At 33.2% G+C, this 17,737-nt stretch overlaps 1 protein-coding gene across 1 annotated transcript in view; it reads left to right on the forward strand.

The window, feature by feature from the left end:
* Positions 1 to 17,737, forward strand: part of APPL1 (adaptor protein, phosphotyrosine interacting with PH domain and leucine zipper 1) — a 47,330-nt gene that overhangs the window by 8,780 nt on the left and 20,813 nt on the right. Inside the window, exons 2-11 of the mRNA XM_051979464.1 lie at positions 223 to 321; positions 2,679 to 2,738; positions 3,640 to 3,711; positions 4,977 to 5,064; positions 6,023 to 6,064; positions 6,546 to 6,604; positions 10,181 to 10,327; positions 10,976 to 11,058; positions 14,729 to 14,887; positions 16,603 to 16,791. Coding sequence (XP_051835424.1) covers positions 223 to 321; positions 2,679 to 2,738; positions 3,640 to 3,711; positions 4,977 to 5,064; positions 6,023 to 6,064; positions 6,546 to 6,604; positions 10,181 to 10,327; positions 10,976 to 11,058; positions 14,729 to 14,887; positions 16,603 to 16,791 — 998 coding nt within the window. The remainder of the gene's footprint in view (positions 1 to 222; positions 322 to 2,678; positions 2,739 to 3,639; positions 3,712 to 4,976; positions 5,065 to 6,022; positions 6,065 to 6,545; positions 6,605 to 10,180; positions 10,328 to 10,975; positions 11,059 to 14,728; positions 14,888 to 16,602; positions 16,792 to 17,737) is intronic.

The raw sequence follows: 17,737 nt of genomic DNA on the forward strand, positions 1-17,737 counted from the left end.
TCAGCCTAGTTTTTTTGATATAATTAGAAAATGCTTTCTACTTTCAAGAAGTGAAACTAAGAACTAAACAGCACTGACTTTTAGCCACAGAACCCACAGATTTGATTTCAGAATTACTGAGGTTTCTAAATTTGAAGCTCTGAATTTTATACCTCTATGTGAAGTTAAAATAATTTTTCCACCTCTTAATAAATATAAATTATTTGTTTTTATTTGATACAGACACGGTCCCTGCTGGGTGTATTTGAAGAAGATGCTGCAGCTATTTCCAATTACATGAATCAATTATATCAAGCCATGCGTCGAATTTATGATGCACAGGTAAAGATGAATAGAGTCTGCAATATGAATTATTAATGCAGTTTTATTACAAATATTTTGAACTAGAATCCACATTTCAGTTATTGCCTCATATATATTACATTATACAGTAATTAAGATTGAATTATTTTTTCTGAAGTGTACGCATATCCTGACTAATTGATTCTGCAAAAAACATGACTAAGTCAAACAGCATTGCAGGGAGTAATTCATTCTATAACATTCCATAGCAATATTGTTCTAAATAAAAGAAATTTGAACTACAAAAGCTTAAAATTGGTTTTTAGAGTAATTTAGCCCATACTAAGGAGATGTGTAATGTCTCAGAGTACCTTTGCATCTGGCTGGTAGCCAGTGGTGGAGAACAGGAACTTTTATCTGGATAATGGAGCAGAACATGATAGTAGAGAAACTGAGCTTCCAAGTAGCACGTGGGGATCATAAGGGTTGAGACCAGAAGTAAGCCTGAAAAGGGAAGGAATTTAGGATTTATATTTTAGTAATACAATGGATAGAGCACCAGCCTTAGAGTCAAGAAGATCACCTTGGACAAACACGTGATTCTTTTTGTCTCAGTTTCTTCATCTGTAAAATGGGCTGAAGAAGGAAATGGCAAATCACTCCAGTATCTTTGCCAAAATGCCCCAGTGGAGTCACAAAGTGTTGGGCACAACTAAACAACCTCAACTTCTAGAGGGATTAAGGAGTAAAGTGAGGAATCCAGCAACTTTCTAAACATATATAGGAAGAGGGACTGACTCTTCTGAGAAATCCTTGAATATATAGTTTAGATCTAATTAAAATAAATCTTTTTTTTAAAATTCATCACCTTGGGGGCAGCTAGATGGCCCAGTGGATAGAGTACCAGCCTTAGAGTCAAATGTGGCCTCAGACACTTAACATGTCCTAGTTGTGTGACTCTGGCAAGTCATTTATCCCAATTCCCTCGCAAAGAAATTAAAATAAAATAAAATTCATCACCTCAAAGGGACTAAACGTAACAAAAGTCCTAGACCTCGCTGTAGAAAGAAGGTAATAGATTAGAGTGGAGGACACACTAACTTTGAAACTTGAAAAAGTTATGCTAGAAAGTTTTTTGTCTTTATGTCCCAGAAGCGGCTGGTTGTAGCCTCTCTTTGTAAATAGGGCTTTAGTGAATCAGTGAACTTCTTACATATATTACTTAGTATATAATACACATAGTACTCCAGAATGTTTAATAATCTTGAGTGAAGGACAAAAACAAATTTGACACTAGTTTGGGCTGGTCTTGGAATCACACTGGAAGAAGTAATTCAGGGGTTTTTTAAATAATATATTAAGAATAGTATTGAAAGGACCTTTTGGGATTGATTGTACCATTAATCACAGAAGTTGATGGTAGGATATACCTGTAAAGTCACAATCTTTTATATTTGGAATGCTTGCTAAATGTTAGCTGAAAGAGCTAATAAAGTATAAAGAAAACTGGTTGGTTACATATATTGTATTTTTGTAAAACTAGTGACTAGGAGTGAGGAGAGATGAAAAATTGAACTTTATTTTGATCCATTGTAGAGTAGTAAGCAGCGATTGGATTAAGGTTAGAGTGAGTTAGAGTTAATTTACTTGGATGATTTATTTGGGCAGTAAATAGACAAGTTGGTTAAGAGAGTAACTATGAATTTAGATTATTATTATTTCTAACTAGAGAAGGGTGTAGTGTTCATATAGTCCATTCATTATTAGATTTAAAATCTAATAATATTTACAATATTAATTCTCTGATGCAGTTTCGTTGGCATTAACAGAAATGGGAACATTTCCTCTTGCTCCCCCCTCTTTTTTTTTAATGTCTGGATTTAATTTTTCTTCCCTTATGACTTTTTAAAGATTATCACTGTGGTGTTTAATCTTCTTTTTATATTTTCCTCTTGATTTTTTAATTCCAGTAATGCTATCAAAATTGATATTTCAGATTTATTATTGATATAAGCCTAATTTTCTGAACCTATAATACAAATTAGAACTTCCAAGAGTTCTTGGAAGATTTAGAAAACATACAGTTAAAGGTAAATGTTAAGTGATGATCCTAAAGAATCCAATATTAAAAGATTTCCAAAGCCTTTTAGTACAGTGCCTTCATTTTATTGAGAAAGAATAAAACCTGGATCCTAGAGAAATTAAGTGACTTACTACAGATATTGAGCAGAAGAACCAGGATTGCTCTGACTCCAAACTTGATGCCCTTTACAACTTTACAGACTGCTAGATAGTTTGATATTCTTCACCTTTAACTTTTGCTTTTTTGAGTTTTTCTTTTTAATTATTACTGTTAGGTTTATTTGAAAATATCAATATCATTCTCTTTTCCATAGAATGAATTAAGTGCAGCGACACACCTGACATCAAAGCTCCTAAAAGAATATGAAAAACAGGTACAGTATAAACCAGTTACTTGGAGTCCTTTTTGTTTCCCATATCTAGAGGGAATTTCATGAAAATTATATAAAATGTTAACTAAAATATATTTAAGGATGGTCTTGGAATAACAGTAACAATAATAGGACCGCTGTTAAGTAGCTGTTATTCTGGGTTTTATCATCCCTAATCAAGAGATGAGGAATTGGAGGATTAGAGAGAGGTGGAATGTGTCCACTGTAACACAAAGAGTAAGAAACAAGTTAGATTTGAACTTGGGTGTTCTAGCATCTTTCCATTTATCTTCTGCTAGCCTCTTTATCAAACAATGATAGACCCTGAAGAGACCAGTTTTTTGTCTTCCAGAAAAGGAAACTGAAGACTAGGGAAACCAAGTGATTGCTTTTAAGTCATAATTTTTGATGATACATAAATAAAATATTTTTTAAATTAATACAGTTAAATAGGTTTAGTCATATTTTAAGTTTTAAGTTTTTTCAAAAATGACTTAGATATTTGGGGAGAGATTGTTTTATTGGTGTGAGTGCTCGCTTCACTATCCAAGATCAGTCTTACCATATTTATGATCTTTTAGTTGGCCAGATTTCTTCAGACACAGATCATTGCTAACTCCATATTTGAAGCCTTTCCAGCAGAGCTTACGATCTATCAGAGCTTGCCTTTTTGTGGCATCTTCTCTGAGAGTACAGATCACCTTCTTGCTGTGATAAGACATTAAGAATAGGTCTTTCTTGGGAATGTTTGAGATTATTAGGATAAAACAGAATATTAATATAGCGGTAGCAGAAAAGTGGCATCATTCTTTAAAATGTGTATTAAAAATGGATATTTATATGTTCCAGGAGAAATGAGAATGAATGAACTTGTTTTGTTTTGTTTTGTTTTTCATTTTCACAGCGTTTTCCACTAGGGGGTGATGATGAAGTAATGAGCTCTACTTTGCAACAGTTTTCAAAAGTGATTGATGAGGTAAATACTTTCATTTTAACAAAATTGTTTCCCCTCCTCTCCCCCCCAATAAAGTTATTCATTTATTTATTTATTTTGCTGAGGCAATTGGGGCAGTAACTTGCCCAGGGTCACACAGCTAGAAAGTATTAAGTGTCTAAGGCCAGATTTGAACTCAATTTATTCAGCCATTCTCCAACTTTTGAACATCTACTCATTTTCCAATTTCTTGCTACCATAAAAAGAGCTACACGAGGGTCCTTTTCCTTCCTTTAAGACTTCCTTGGGATACAGACCCAGTTAATGGCATTGCTAGGTCAATGGTATGCATTGGTTTGATAGCCCTTTGGGCATAGTTCCAGATTGCTCTCGAGAATGGTTGGATCAATTCACAACTCCACGAGCAATGCATTAAGTGTCTTAGTTTTCCCACATATCTTCCAGCATTTATCTTTATCTTTTCTTGTCATTTTAGCTAATCTGAGAGGTGTGAGATGGTTTTAATTTGCATTTCTCTAATCAATAGTGATTTAGAGCATTTTTTCATATAACTGTAGATGGCTTTAATTTCTTCATCTGACAATTGTCTGTTCATATACGTTGTCCATTTATCAATTGGGGATACATTTGACAGTTTTTTATATATTTTAGAAATGAGATCTTTATCAGAAACACTGGCTATAAAGATTTTTTCCCAGATTTGTATTTCCCTTTTAATCTTGTTTCTGTTGCTTTGTTGTGCAGAAACTTTTTGATTTAATGTAATTAAAGCTGTCTATTTTGCCTTTCGTAATGTTTTCTAGTTCTTATTTGGTTATAAATTTCTTCCTTCTCCATAGATCTGATACATAAATTATCCCTTGCTCTCATAATTTGTTTATGGTATCATCCTTTATGCCCAAATCCTATACGCATTTTGACCTTTTTTTTTGATATGGGGTGTGAAAAGTGGGTCTATGCTGAATTTCTGACATATTATTTTACAGTTTTCCCAGCAGTTTTTGTCAAATAGTTCTTATGCCAGAAGCTGGGGTTTGGGGATTTATCAAATCACTATAAGTCTTGATTGTATCATTGTGTCAATACAGTGATTCCCCACTGTATTTCTTAACCAATTCCAAGTGGTTTTGATGAGTGCTCCTTTATAATATAATTTTACGTTTGGTACTGCTGAGCTACCATCCTTGGTATTTTTTCATTAATTCCAACAAAACAAGTTAAATGTGTAAATTTGTATTGTTTAATTTGTTTGACCTGTTTTGTTTTGTTTTTTCCCTTCTTGCCAGCTAAGTTCCTGTCATGCAGTACTCTCAACTCAACTTGCTGATGCTATGATGTTTCCTATTTCCCAGTTTAAAGAAAGGGATCTAAAAGGTTAAGAACCTAAATTCACTTTAAAATTCTTAGCCCTAATTATATCTATCCATGATCTGTATCATTTACTTTAGACTCAATTGTATTATCAGTCTAACTACCAGTTTGCTTTTATTTTTTTTATGCAATATATGTGCATACATGTTTTTAATTGTGCTTCTAGCTATTGTAGCAATAAAGTTTCCTAGATATAAATCTACTCTAATAGTTTATAAAACTAAAATAGATACATTAACGTGTATCTAAAATTTACAAATATTAAAGTGAATCAGTGCTGGAAAAATACTTGCATTATTTGCAGATTAAAAAAATGTATCTTGGGAGCAGAAATTAAGACTTATTATTGTGATAGAAAGTAAAGAAAATTCCATGTCAAAGCTGGATAAAGAAAACACTTTAAAAAGTTCCTCCCTGGTTAGCTTAGAAAGGAATGTTTTCCTTTCTAAAACAAACCTAATGTTTTCATTTGTTATTTCTAAATCACTTTTTTAAACATTAGTTGTAGTATATAATAAATTAAACAAAGAGCCCAGGCCATGCTAATCCAAAAAAGTATCATCTTTGAAGTCTACAGTTTTTAAAAAGATGGGTGAAGGTACGATGGAAGTGTTTGTTAGTAAATGTGTTTATTTATATTAGTACCTCTATCATCCTTGCTTTCCTCACACCATCAGCTTCAACCCTAAAGTGCCATCTTAATTAAGTCTGCTTTAGAATTTCATGGCTGATCTGGTAAAATCAGTTTTTCTGGTTATAGAACTTATGTTATATTATATATTATATTGATTGATTTATGATACTTTCCATTAGTCCATTAAAAGATCACTTTGTATTTTGGTTATAAAATTAGGAATGAATTTAGCATGTCAGAAAACATTTTAAAATAAGCAGGTAGCAAGATGTCTATTTGAATATGAAGCTAGAATAATTCTCAGATCTCTATTTTTTTTCTCCTCAGAGATATTAACTTTAAAGGAAGTGTTTCAGATTGCCAGCAATGGTAAGCCCCATCTAATCTTTTATCATTAGCAGAAGTACTTATGTATAATATCAGAAAGCCTTTTAGTCTGATGCTTTCTAGTATTACACTAGCAAACTGAGAAAAAAATGACTAATTTTTTAAATTAAATCTATTATTAAGGGTAATTCTGTTACTTAAATTGAATTTTTTTATTAAGTATCATAAGATTACCAGTAATTGTGACTTAATACCTCCCTATAACAAGAGGAGATCTAATAGTATCAACAATTGATTGGTTTAATAAGTATATGACAGGAAATTTACTTCATATTATAAAAAAAAATCGACTTTTGTAAAAAGCAAAAATGTAATTTAGAATTTATGCATAGTGACAGAAGCTTGTGTTGGGAGAAGAGAGAAATCTTGTGACTTTTTCTCATTGAGGGAAAAATGTGCTTTCTCAGAACTTTCAAATGCCTTTCAAGGTAGTACTGTTACATAAATTATTTTTGTTTTCCAGATCATGATGCTGCAATTAATAGATATAGTCGACTCTCCAAAAAAAGAGAAAATGATAAGGTTTGATATCAACTCTTTTGATATTAGAATTAATGTTGTAGTATTAAACTTGTGTGTTTGCCATAAGTTTGCTAGGTTTCTCTGTTTTAAAAGAATAACTAGCAATGATTTAATGAAAATATTTGCTTTAATGTTCTTGAATTATGAATTTCCTCTTTCCTACAGTAACAATTTATTATTTTCAAAATTGGGAATATTTTAAACCGAGAACTTTTTCTCAAACTTTAAGAACATAGTTTGTTGTTGTTGTTGTTTTTTCATAGTCCCTATCTTGATAGTTAAATAAAATTTCAGACATCATTAGTCATATGAACAAACAAATTTATGTCTGGGTATTGCCCAAAAAATCCCTTAAAATACTAGAAAAATAAAATTGAGCTGTTGAATGTTTAGCCAAAACTACACTGTGATCCAGGATATGTCTCCCACTTCTGTATGACCTCCCAGCCTTTCTGATTGCCTCTGGCATGTTTGTCTTCTCCAGGCAGACTGAGAACTCCCTGAGCAGAGTGGGGCTCTTCTCTTTATCTTTGTGTCCCCAGAATTTAGCACAGGACATGGCTCCATACTAAGCACTTGATGGTACTTTACATTCCTGCATTCCATGAGGGTAACAGTCTAGAAATACCATGTAGATATTTGTAGAAGATCATATTAAATAAGTATCATAGTATTTGCAGAGGCTAATACAAGTATTATTAATGCCATTTTAATATAATAAATATGATTGTTTAATAAATATTAATACCTAATTAAAACCATAATAGCAATATATATATATATCACTTGATAGTTTGCAAAGTCCTTGACATGTTGGCTCATTTTATCTGAGATTACCTAGGAGATCATTTCTATGATTATTCCCATTTTATAAATGGAGAAACTGAGGCTGAAAGAAGTTAAGTCACTTTCGCAAGTCACATAGGTGGTAAATGACTGAGACAGGATTTGAACCCAGGTCTTCCTGATTTGACATCCATCCCTTTGTCCACTGAACCATTCATTTAAAATGTCCTGATAGTGACAAATAGTGGAGCTAGGACTCGAACCTCAGTCTTTTGATTCCAGATCTAGTATTCCATCTCATATATCCTCTAAAAGTGTATCATCGATCATTGTGGAGGGAGAAAAGGATCTTAATTAAGGATCAAACTACAAGGAATAACTTCATTTGTTCCATAACCCCTGGGCTCTCTCCAGCTTTATTCCCTAAGTTGTGAGATAACCTAGGATGTGGAAGAGAGATGAACTTGAGAAGTTCTAGGTTCAAATCTTGACCTTGCCACCAGTCATGTGATCATAAAGTTACTAACACTGAGCTTTTGTTTTCTTATTGGCAAAAAGAGGCTAATCAACCTCGTATCTGGCTCTTTTGTCATCACTTGGCTCTGATTGTCAACTGGTTTTTGCAGACCCCATTTACATTTGAAAAGACTGATTCCCAGAGACATGGAGTTACCTACTTGTAATCATAGCACAAAATTACAAAATGATAAGGAAGGGATGTTTCTATATTACTATTACTGTAATAATATATTACATATATTAATATAAATGTTCTGACAGGTACAAAAGAGCTCAAGGTGAAAGTGACAGGTTTTGTTTTCCATTGGAATTATTTTTGAAATTTAATGTAAAAAATAACACTGACTTTTTTTTTTTTTTCTTACACCTATCATTTATACTAGGAGAGTTGAGAAAGATGGCCTGACATAATGGAAAGAGCACTGGCCCTGGATTTAGGAAAGATCAGGATTTAGGTCCTGGCTATACATCCCTTAACAAATCAGCATCATAGTACCCACTCCACAGGGTTGTGAAGATCAGAGAAGATAGCAGATGTTAAACCACTTGACAAACTTTAAAGGCTAGATCAACATCAGCTCCTTGTGGTGTTTCAGGGCCAGCAAAATGAAACAAAGAGCCAGAACACATGGAGGCAGTGTTCATTGCTGTGCTGCTCAGGATTCACAGTGACAATTTTCAGGCCAAGAAGTAACTGGTTAATACTGCCCCCTTTCCCTTACTACATTCTACAAATCCATTTCTTAATGGCTAAGACTATTTCCCTCTTCTCAGCTCAGAGACCTAAACGTTCTTATTTCAGTTTAAGGGCAAATAATTACAAAATAGATACATTGAGAACAACAATATTTGAACTTTTGGTTTAGGGTTTTTCTTTTAAATTTCTTTATTATAATTCCTATATTATATATATTATAATTCATTTTGACTTACAGGTCATACTTACAGAGAGTCTTAGATTGGCCATTTCTCATGGATAATTCAGATGTGTGAAATCCTGTCTGATCTCACAAAAAGTCAGGCCCTCATTTTAGGTCCATCAGTTTAAACTCATCTTGACCTGAGTAATGAGAAAGACAACACAGAAAAGCTATTGTGTTTAAAAAAAAAAAAAAAAGTAAATCTCTATTTTGGACTGGAAAGATTCATATACTTCAGGACCCTTAAATGAGCAAACTGAAGTTGAGAAAGGTAGTATGTTCATACCATGACTAAAAATCAAGTCAGTTTTAAACCCTAGGAAAGAATTAAAATAGGAAATACTTAATTTTTATTTATTATCAAGGAATACAAGGTGAGAGAAATATTCATGAGTGAAAAAGCCTTCCAGCCCTATTCTTATTCTCACCTTGTAGGGTAACAAGTACACTAGCAGTGCTAAAAGGCCAGCCCTGTCTATAGTTTTGCTTTCCTGCTAAATAAAGCATTATTTGTGTGTGTAGAACAAAGTTATTTTTAATAGTCCTTGGAGAAAGGATTTAAAAGCAGCTGAGGTGGGGAACTTTAATCTTCCTAATACTGACAGCTCTAACTCTAAGCCAAAAACTTACCTGTTGGTTTTTTAATTAACCTTGGAGAGGATAGGCAGGGTTGGATATTCTTAGCTAAGGTAAAGGGCCCCATCATCTCTCAACTTGAAAAGTAAAATTGAGCCACCTTTCTGGGACTTAGCTGAAAGAATAAAGGCTGAAAACTTCATTGACTCTTTTTTTACCTCTGATGCTCTCTTGAAATTTTCCTTGTGGCCTAAGCTTTTCCTTCTGTTCTTTTACCAGTGCATATTTTGCTCATGAAATTAATAAGAATTAAATTCTTAATTCACCAATTTTTATTTCTGAAAATTAAGTTCTTGATGTTGCTATTCAATAAAGGCTTGATAGATTCCCAAAACTCAGAGTAATAATATAGTTATAGTTCTTGTTAGTGCTCTTCCCCCTTCTCAAATGATTTACTTATATAAATGTTATACTACTCTCTGGAAGCTCCTTGAAGGCCCCTTTTTTGTCTTTGTATCCCTGGCACCTGGCATATCGCCTTTCACATTTTTGTTCAGTTTTTTTTTCAGTTGTGTCCTACTCTTTGTAACCCCATTTGGGGTTTCTTACAAAAAATATTGGATCACCATTTCTTTCTCCAGCCTTTCACATAGAAGATGCTTGTCAAATCAAATGGGTGCAAAACTCTGACAAATTTTCTTTAGGGTGTTCATCGTGAATATTAACAAAAAGTACATTAAATGGAGTGAGCCATTGTTCTCTTCTTAATTATAAGGTGAAGTATGAAGTTACTGAAGATGTATATACTTCTAGAAAAAAACAGCACCAGACGATGATGCATTATTTCTGTGCATTGAATACTCTTCAGTATAAGAAGAAAATAGCGATGTTGGAACCCCTGCTTGGATACATGCAAGCTCAGGTAAATATTGAAGGTTAACTCTTTAGTGAATTTCTGTGTCAAATTTTAAATTTGAATATATTATAATTGTATTGTAGATCACTCAGGAGAAGAAAATTATATAATTTTAAAATCCCTTTAGCTTCACATCATGCCATAGAGCTCACTGTAGTTTCTGAAAGACTTTGCCCATGGATACCTGTTCCTGTGGGTACCCCCAGGTCAAAGATTCAGTAATTGTCTATTGCCAAAGACCCCATCAAGCCTAGAGAGTTAGGTTATTAGTATTAAATGTTATTTAGTACTATTTATTATTATCTATCACTATTAAACAATAGCAGGACAATTTTGAGTTTTGTTTTTCTTTTGACCACTTTTTGATAAAAGTAGAAGCATTGAAATAACCAAAAGATAGCAATAGGAAGAACAAAATAAGAATTAAGGCTGTAGGTAATGAAAATTTCATGGAAATCAAAGTGTGTGTGTGTGTGTGTGTGTGTGTGTGTGTGTGTGTGTGTGTATACTTATATAACATATATATACTTATATAACATATATAAATATGTTAATTTTCTTAAAATGGAATTTGTATCTATCTTTTTCTGATATAATATATAATGGTATCTTAGAGGTTACATTTAAATGAAAAGTTGGTTTTTTCCCTCCTAGATAAGTTTCTTTAAGATGGGTTCTGAAAATCTCAATGAACAGCTAGAAGAATTTTTAGCAAATATTGGAACAAGTGTACAGAAGTAAGTATTTTCCTATTATAATTACCATTTGCTTAATCTCAATGAAAACATCCTATTTTTATCATGGGAATTTTTTTTTTGGTATGACCTGAAAATAACATTTTGTCTCACACAACCTTTGAAGGAGGTTTTATACTATAAGAAAACAGGATCAAAGAGGTTGGGACTTGATACGTTCATGCAGTATGTCAGTGACAGGCAGGATTTGCTCCTAGGGCTCTCTCCTTACTCTCAGATCAATGCTTATTCTCTTCCACCACCACGCCAAAGTAAATAAATAAGAAAAACATATTACAGAGGATTCCCAAAGTTCACTGTACCATTTAACAAAGTAGAACCACTTAAAAGTAGGAAACTAACAATTTTGCCTTTTCCCAGCTCTTTCTGAAGTTCTGTTGGCTTTGATTTAGTTTTGATTTTCATATAGCTGCAAGTAAGAATACTCTTTTGTCATTTTGGTTTGCATCACTTCATATGACACTTTTCATATTTCCTCATGGTACAGGTTTTTTGTTTATGGTGCCATAATTTTCAGTCACATAATTTATTCAGCTAACGATTCCTCAATTTTACATGAAGTTTTGTTTGCAGATTTTTGCCATCGTCGATCAATTATAGATGTTTTTTCTGTAAATTGGCCCTTTTATTCCTTAATACATTTTGAATAAAATAATAGTAAAAGAATTATTTTATCAACACTAATTCTTGTGATTTTTGTTGTATATCTCTGTATTGATATACAGAAGTTTAGATCAGTCTACCTGTTAGCTCATAGAATCACCAATATTGCATTTTCTTTTCTCTCTCCTCCAGTTTTGTGTGACTTATTTTATCTTTTTATAAGTTTAGAGTATTAGAGCAGTAATACCAGTTTTCACCATACAGTTTTTCTACATTTTAAATTTTGTTTCTAAGTTCTCTTTTCTCTGTTTTTGTGTGAATTTTCCCTCTCTATGACTAGAGTTTTTTTATTATTATTTCTTGAATAGGACATTTTAAAATCTGGCATAGCCAATCTCCCTTCACTCTTTATCATTATCTGTGTTGCTCTTATCTATAAACTTCCTTAAGAATTTTGTTATTCAGTTTATCTAATTCTGTGACATAATCTATTGGCATTTCAATTCATATCCCAGTCTGTAAATTAATGTAAGAATTCTTGATTTATTTTTACTGTATGTTCTGAATGTAACTAGGAAGTAGTCCTCCATTTGTTCCATTGCTCCCGGAATTTTTCCAGATTTGGAAATGATCTCAGCAGCTGTTGAGGCCAAAGGATTCCCCGAAGAATCCTTACTATAATGTACATGGCAGATACATGCAGCCTCTGCTTGAAGTGAAAACCCATCACCTCCTGACATAACTCAGATTATTAATGAAGTTTTTCTGGATTTAAATTTGCTCTGGGTATTTTCCCCAAGGCCAAAGTAGAACAAATCCAATCATTCTTTCTCAAAAAAACCCTCTTCAATGTTTGAATGCAACTCTCAGGTCCAAACATTCCCCAGTCCCTTCCAGCCATCTTCCTGTCCCATTGCTCAAGATCTGTTCTGATGAGGTCAGATCCCCATCGTTTTCTCTCACTTTCTTACTCCTCAGAGCTGGGCCTTTCTTAATGCAACCCAAGCTCACATGCATGTTGTGGGTTTTGTTTTTGTTTTTCAGACAAAATGCTCCCCAACAATCCCTTTTCCAAGCTTGTCTTTGTGAAGTTGGCTTTTTTTAATCCAGATTTTTAAGGCTTTGCATTTCTCTTTGTGAAATTTCATCTTCTTAGGTTTAGCTCAGAGTTCTGCCTCAAAGATTTGTCAGGATCCTGACTTTCTGCTCCCAGCTTTATGTCATCAGTAAAGCTGATAAGTGTATAACGTGTACATCAAGCACAGATCCATGCGGTCCCCCCAGTGGAGATCTCCAAGCTGACTTCAAATCATTAATGACTAATCTTTGAGTCCAGTGTTTTAGGTTGGTCGATGCATCTTCTATTGCATCACACTATCTTCTAAACCATATCTTCATTGTTTCCACAAAAATAATATGAGATAGTTTATCAGATGCTTCACTAAAATGAAGGTATACTCTGTCTACAGCTGCCCATCAATTATCTCTTCAGTTACCCTATGAAAGGAAATAAAGTTAATCTGGAACAACCTGCTTTTGGTGAAGCTGCACTGGCTTATTGTGATCACCACTTCCCTTTTTTAAGTAGTTCGGTGACCCTTTCTAGAATTTTCCTATAAATTGAAGTCAAGCTCATTTGACCCATGGTTTATAGATTTCTTCCCTCTTTTGAATATCTAGAAACACTTGTTCTTATTTCCTATGATCATTCAGCTATCACTAACAGTGGCTCAATTATCTTAGTGATTCAAGTCACTTTTTTGACACTTGTCATTTAAAAAAAAAGTTTTACTAATATTTATTTATTTTATTACTTATGTTATTTATTTTATTTATTTTTACTTAGTATTTTTAGTTTATGTAGCAGTCAGTTCTGGAACCACATCTTCATTCCCTCCACATTGAATCATTCTTGGTAACAAACAAAAACAATTAAGCAAAATCATCCCCAGTGCAGTGATAGCATGTGCTATTTCCCCTTAAAAATCCCTTGTCTCCTCTGTGAAGATGTGCTTACATCTGTACAGCAGGATGACATTTGTCTTTCGGTTGCTCCAGATTTACTATTTGTGATTTTGAACATTTTCATACTACCCTTCATGGTTTGTGATTCTGTTGAATATGTCACATGTTGATTTGAGTCCATTTCAAGGGATATTATAGAAGGATTTGGAAGTGTTTAGTTTGAAAAAGATAGACTCAGGGAGGATATGTGATAGCCATCTTCAGGTATCTAAAGGGGTATGAGGTAAATGAGGGGTCTCTTATTTTTTGGGGCCCCAAAAGACAATCAGGAACAGTAGGTAGAAGTTTCAAAGAGATGTATTTAGACAAAAGCTCATGAAAAACTTGTCCTGTCACCTTGAAGGTGGGTGATTTTTTTTCAATGTGGCTTGTGGTATTTTGGTTCTGTAGCTCTAATACTTTTTTTTTTTATCATACTGCCATGATTTTCTTTGGTGTGATCATTTTAAAATTTTTCCTTTTTTTTTTTTTTATTTTAAGTATTTTTCTTTGAGGTTTTTGTTTAGTTTTGAAGGGCATATGAAACTTCCCTTTCATCCATTTTGACTGAAAAGCATTAAAAAATTATAAAATTTGAATTCCATATTTTTTAACAAAGTAATGAGTTTTATTACTTTTTAGATTCTAAGCTGAATTTTACATATGAATGTATTCACACAATAAGTTTTCAGTTATAAATTAATTCACTTGAAAACTCTCAGCAGAGGATGCTAGCCAGAGGCCTAGCAATACTACTTTATTCTAAACATTCCTGAAATGTTCTTGCCATTTCCTACCTGGTTTTGTCTGACACTTGGCTTACCTTAATAACCTTGATTTTGTGTCCCCTACAACGTTGCACATGGAAAGTGAACCTCTCTCATACCCCACAACATAAATGTCCCGAGGAGACTCGCTGTGAGGGTGTGAGGCCAGATGTGAGGCCCAGCTCCCCTTACAAGAAAGTTATTGGGTAAAAATAGAAATGTTCTTAGTGAAGATCTTGTCCATTGAAACAGGACTTATAACCTACATGCTGTGCTAGTGTTCGCAGGGAAATGGACTGTGAAGTAGAAACCATGCAGCAGACAATAGAGGATTTGGAAGTAGCCAGTGACCCGTTGTATTTGCCTGACCCTGACATCACCAAATTTCCTGTTCATCGCAATTTAACCCGCAAGGCTGGATATCTCAATGCTAGGAAGTAAGAGAAATCTCTTTTGACTCCAGTTTTATGTTCATTACAAAGAAGTATCTTATAAATGAGGACCGTATGGGTATTATGCAGTTAATTTGGTATTTCATAGATATAAATATGTGTGTGTACTGCAGAATGGAATGAAAATCAATATATGATTACTTTAAGGACCTGTGATTTCACTGTTATGCTTACTTTTTTCACTTATTTATAGATTGTCTTCCTGAACTATTATGACTGAAAAAATAAAATTGAAATTTAAGTGAAGATTTTAATAAATATTAATATAATAACAGCAGCATTTATATAGCAATTTAAACTTTGCAAAGTACTTTATGAATACTATCATTTTTGTCCTCACAACACATCTGGAAAATACATGCTATTATTTTCTCCATTTTTACAAATAAGGAAACTGAGGCAAAGAGAGACAGAGTGCCTTGCCCAGAGCTACACTGATAGGGAGTGTCTGAAGCAGGATTTGACTTTGAGACTTTGTAACGCCATCATCTCTATATTGTATCACCTAACTCCATTTATAACATGCCATGAAATCTGCCAAATGTGGATTTTACATGGAAGCTTGAACCATATTCTGAAAGAAATTTTTCACAGAGGAAATCACAAATCAATCTCTACCAGCATACATTTGTGAAGTGCTTCCTGTGGACTAGATACGGCTGAGCACTAGAGCTACAAAGTCATGTTCTACTCTGGTATTAAGTCATTTAGAATTACTAAAGGAGGTATTTTGTTTAAAATCAATCTCCATTGAAAAATAAAATTGATCTAAAACTTGGTAGTGCTTTGTTTTTGGCTTCCAAAGCTATACCAGTGGAAACAAACTGAGTGAATGAAGAGAAGTTGGCCATAGAATTAGAAAGCAGCTGGGGACAAGTGCTGCTTCTGACCTGTCCTGGCAGTGTGACTCTGGGCAAAGTCCCTTAAACTTTAGAGACTTCTAAATGTAGGTTAGAATATTTGTTGGTTTTCTTTAATTAAAAGCGCTTCCTCACTAGGAGTTCCCTACAGTGATTTCCAGATCTGGACAATAAATAAACAGAGCTATTTTGGTAGATAAATATTTGTGTTTCATTGATATAAAAGCCTTTCAGAATCTAAATGGACAGTTTTCTCCAGTAATAATGGATGTGTTATTGTCAGTTTGAACCCAGTAAAAACTTCTGTATCAAAAAATTTAAAGTAAGGATTCTCTTGAAGCAGCAGGGCCTCCATTTTGACTTTTTGCACAAAGAACTGAATTCTGTTTTATGTTGATATTATTTTGCATACTGAAATAATCTTATGTCACATACTGTTAGATTTCCAAACATTGTTTTAGAAGGATTATATGTGTGATATATGTGGATATTTCTAATCTTTTTGTGACTGAGAAAATCTGAGGATTCAATGCATCTTTTCTTGCTAGCTGGCTTTAATAAATGGCATTAAGATATACAGGGATTGTAATAGTACATACAACAAGCAGTAAAAGAGCCCTGTAACTCATTTGTAATCAGTTCTATTTATCACTGATTTAAATTAGAATGTACTGCAATGCTCAAGTTCAGTTTAAAGAACATTTTGCCACATATTGTCTTATTTGGAAAATTTTAGAATTCTTGATTTGAGTTGTATCTAATTTTTCTGTTAATTTGTTGAGAGTTGTGAAGGGTCTATTACATGTCACTACTAAATGAGAATATGCTTTCTTTGATTAGTAAGACTGGCCTCGTGTCCTCTACCTGGGACAGACAATTTTACTTTACTCAAGGTGGAAACCTGATGAATCAGGCCCGAGGAGATGTCGCGGGAGGCCTTGCCATGGACATAGACAACTGCTCCGTAATGGCTGTTGACTGTGAAGATAGACGGTACTGTTTCCAGATCACATCCTTTGATGGCAAAAAGTAAGTACTATTTCCCTTTATATATTTAAATGTCAGAATAAATTATGGAAAGGTTGGTGATTTTTTTTAAATTCCAAAGCATTTGAAATTATATTTCTTATAAAATACATTCGGTGTAAGAGCAATGTCATAGACACAAATAGTGGTTTGAATTGGGTTTTATTTTTCAGGAATTTTGCTTTCTTAGCCTTTTAGAGTTAGTTTAGTTTAGAGTAACTTTAATAGTTACTAAATGGTTGTGTATTGATTTAGTTCTAAATCTGTTAAAAGTTAACCGTTTTGTGTATAAATTTTTTATTCAGCTTTTGATGAAGGTAATTTTCTCAATATTGCACGAACATCTTCACTGAGCACTATTTGTACTTATTCCAGAAGTTCTTAGTTAAACCTTTCCTACTGTGAGGTATATTGAATGTAGTATCTTTTTTCTGCTTAATTTTTAGGAAGTCGTTGAGATTTGAGAGAATGATTTTTCCTCTCACTTCACAATTTTAAAATTCTTTAGTTTGTTGTCACCGTTCTCTGTAGTCAGTATTACATGTTCCTTTCTCCCTACATTAAAAGGATCAAAGTAACAATGGACACAACAGTTTTTGACATTTTGTGATTTCAGTTTTACCTTCACTGGCTATTTGTTATAAATTTTCTATTTCAAAATTACTGGTGTAATGGAAACTTAGAAATATTGGTTTTTTTACTTTTTCTCAGGAGAAAATTTGATATCCCAAACTTTTTTTGATGCTCTCTTAAAAAGAAAGTAACCTTATCACTGATTAATAGTTTTTTAAAGCTTATTATAATATAAGTTATAAAATATAAAAGGATGATTTAAAGTAGGCTTTCTAAAATAATGATAGATTTAATTAGGTAAACATTAAGAATCAGAAAACTGAAATGAACTGTCTGAGATTTTGTGTTTGGCTTATTTGTAGGTTTTTGTAGTTTT

This window comes from Antechinus flavipes, chromosome 1 (assembly GCF_016432865.1).
Source record: "Antechinus flavipes isolate AdamAnt ecotype Samford, QLD, Australia chromosome 1, AdamAnt_v2, whole genome shotgun sequence".
Lineage (NCBI taxonomy): Eukaryota > Metazoa > Chordata > Mammalia > Dasyuromorphia > Dasyuridae > Antechinus > Antechinus flavipes.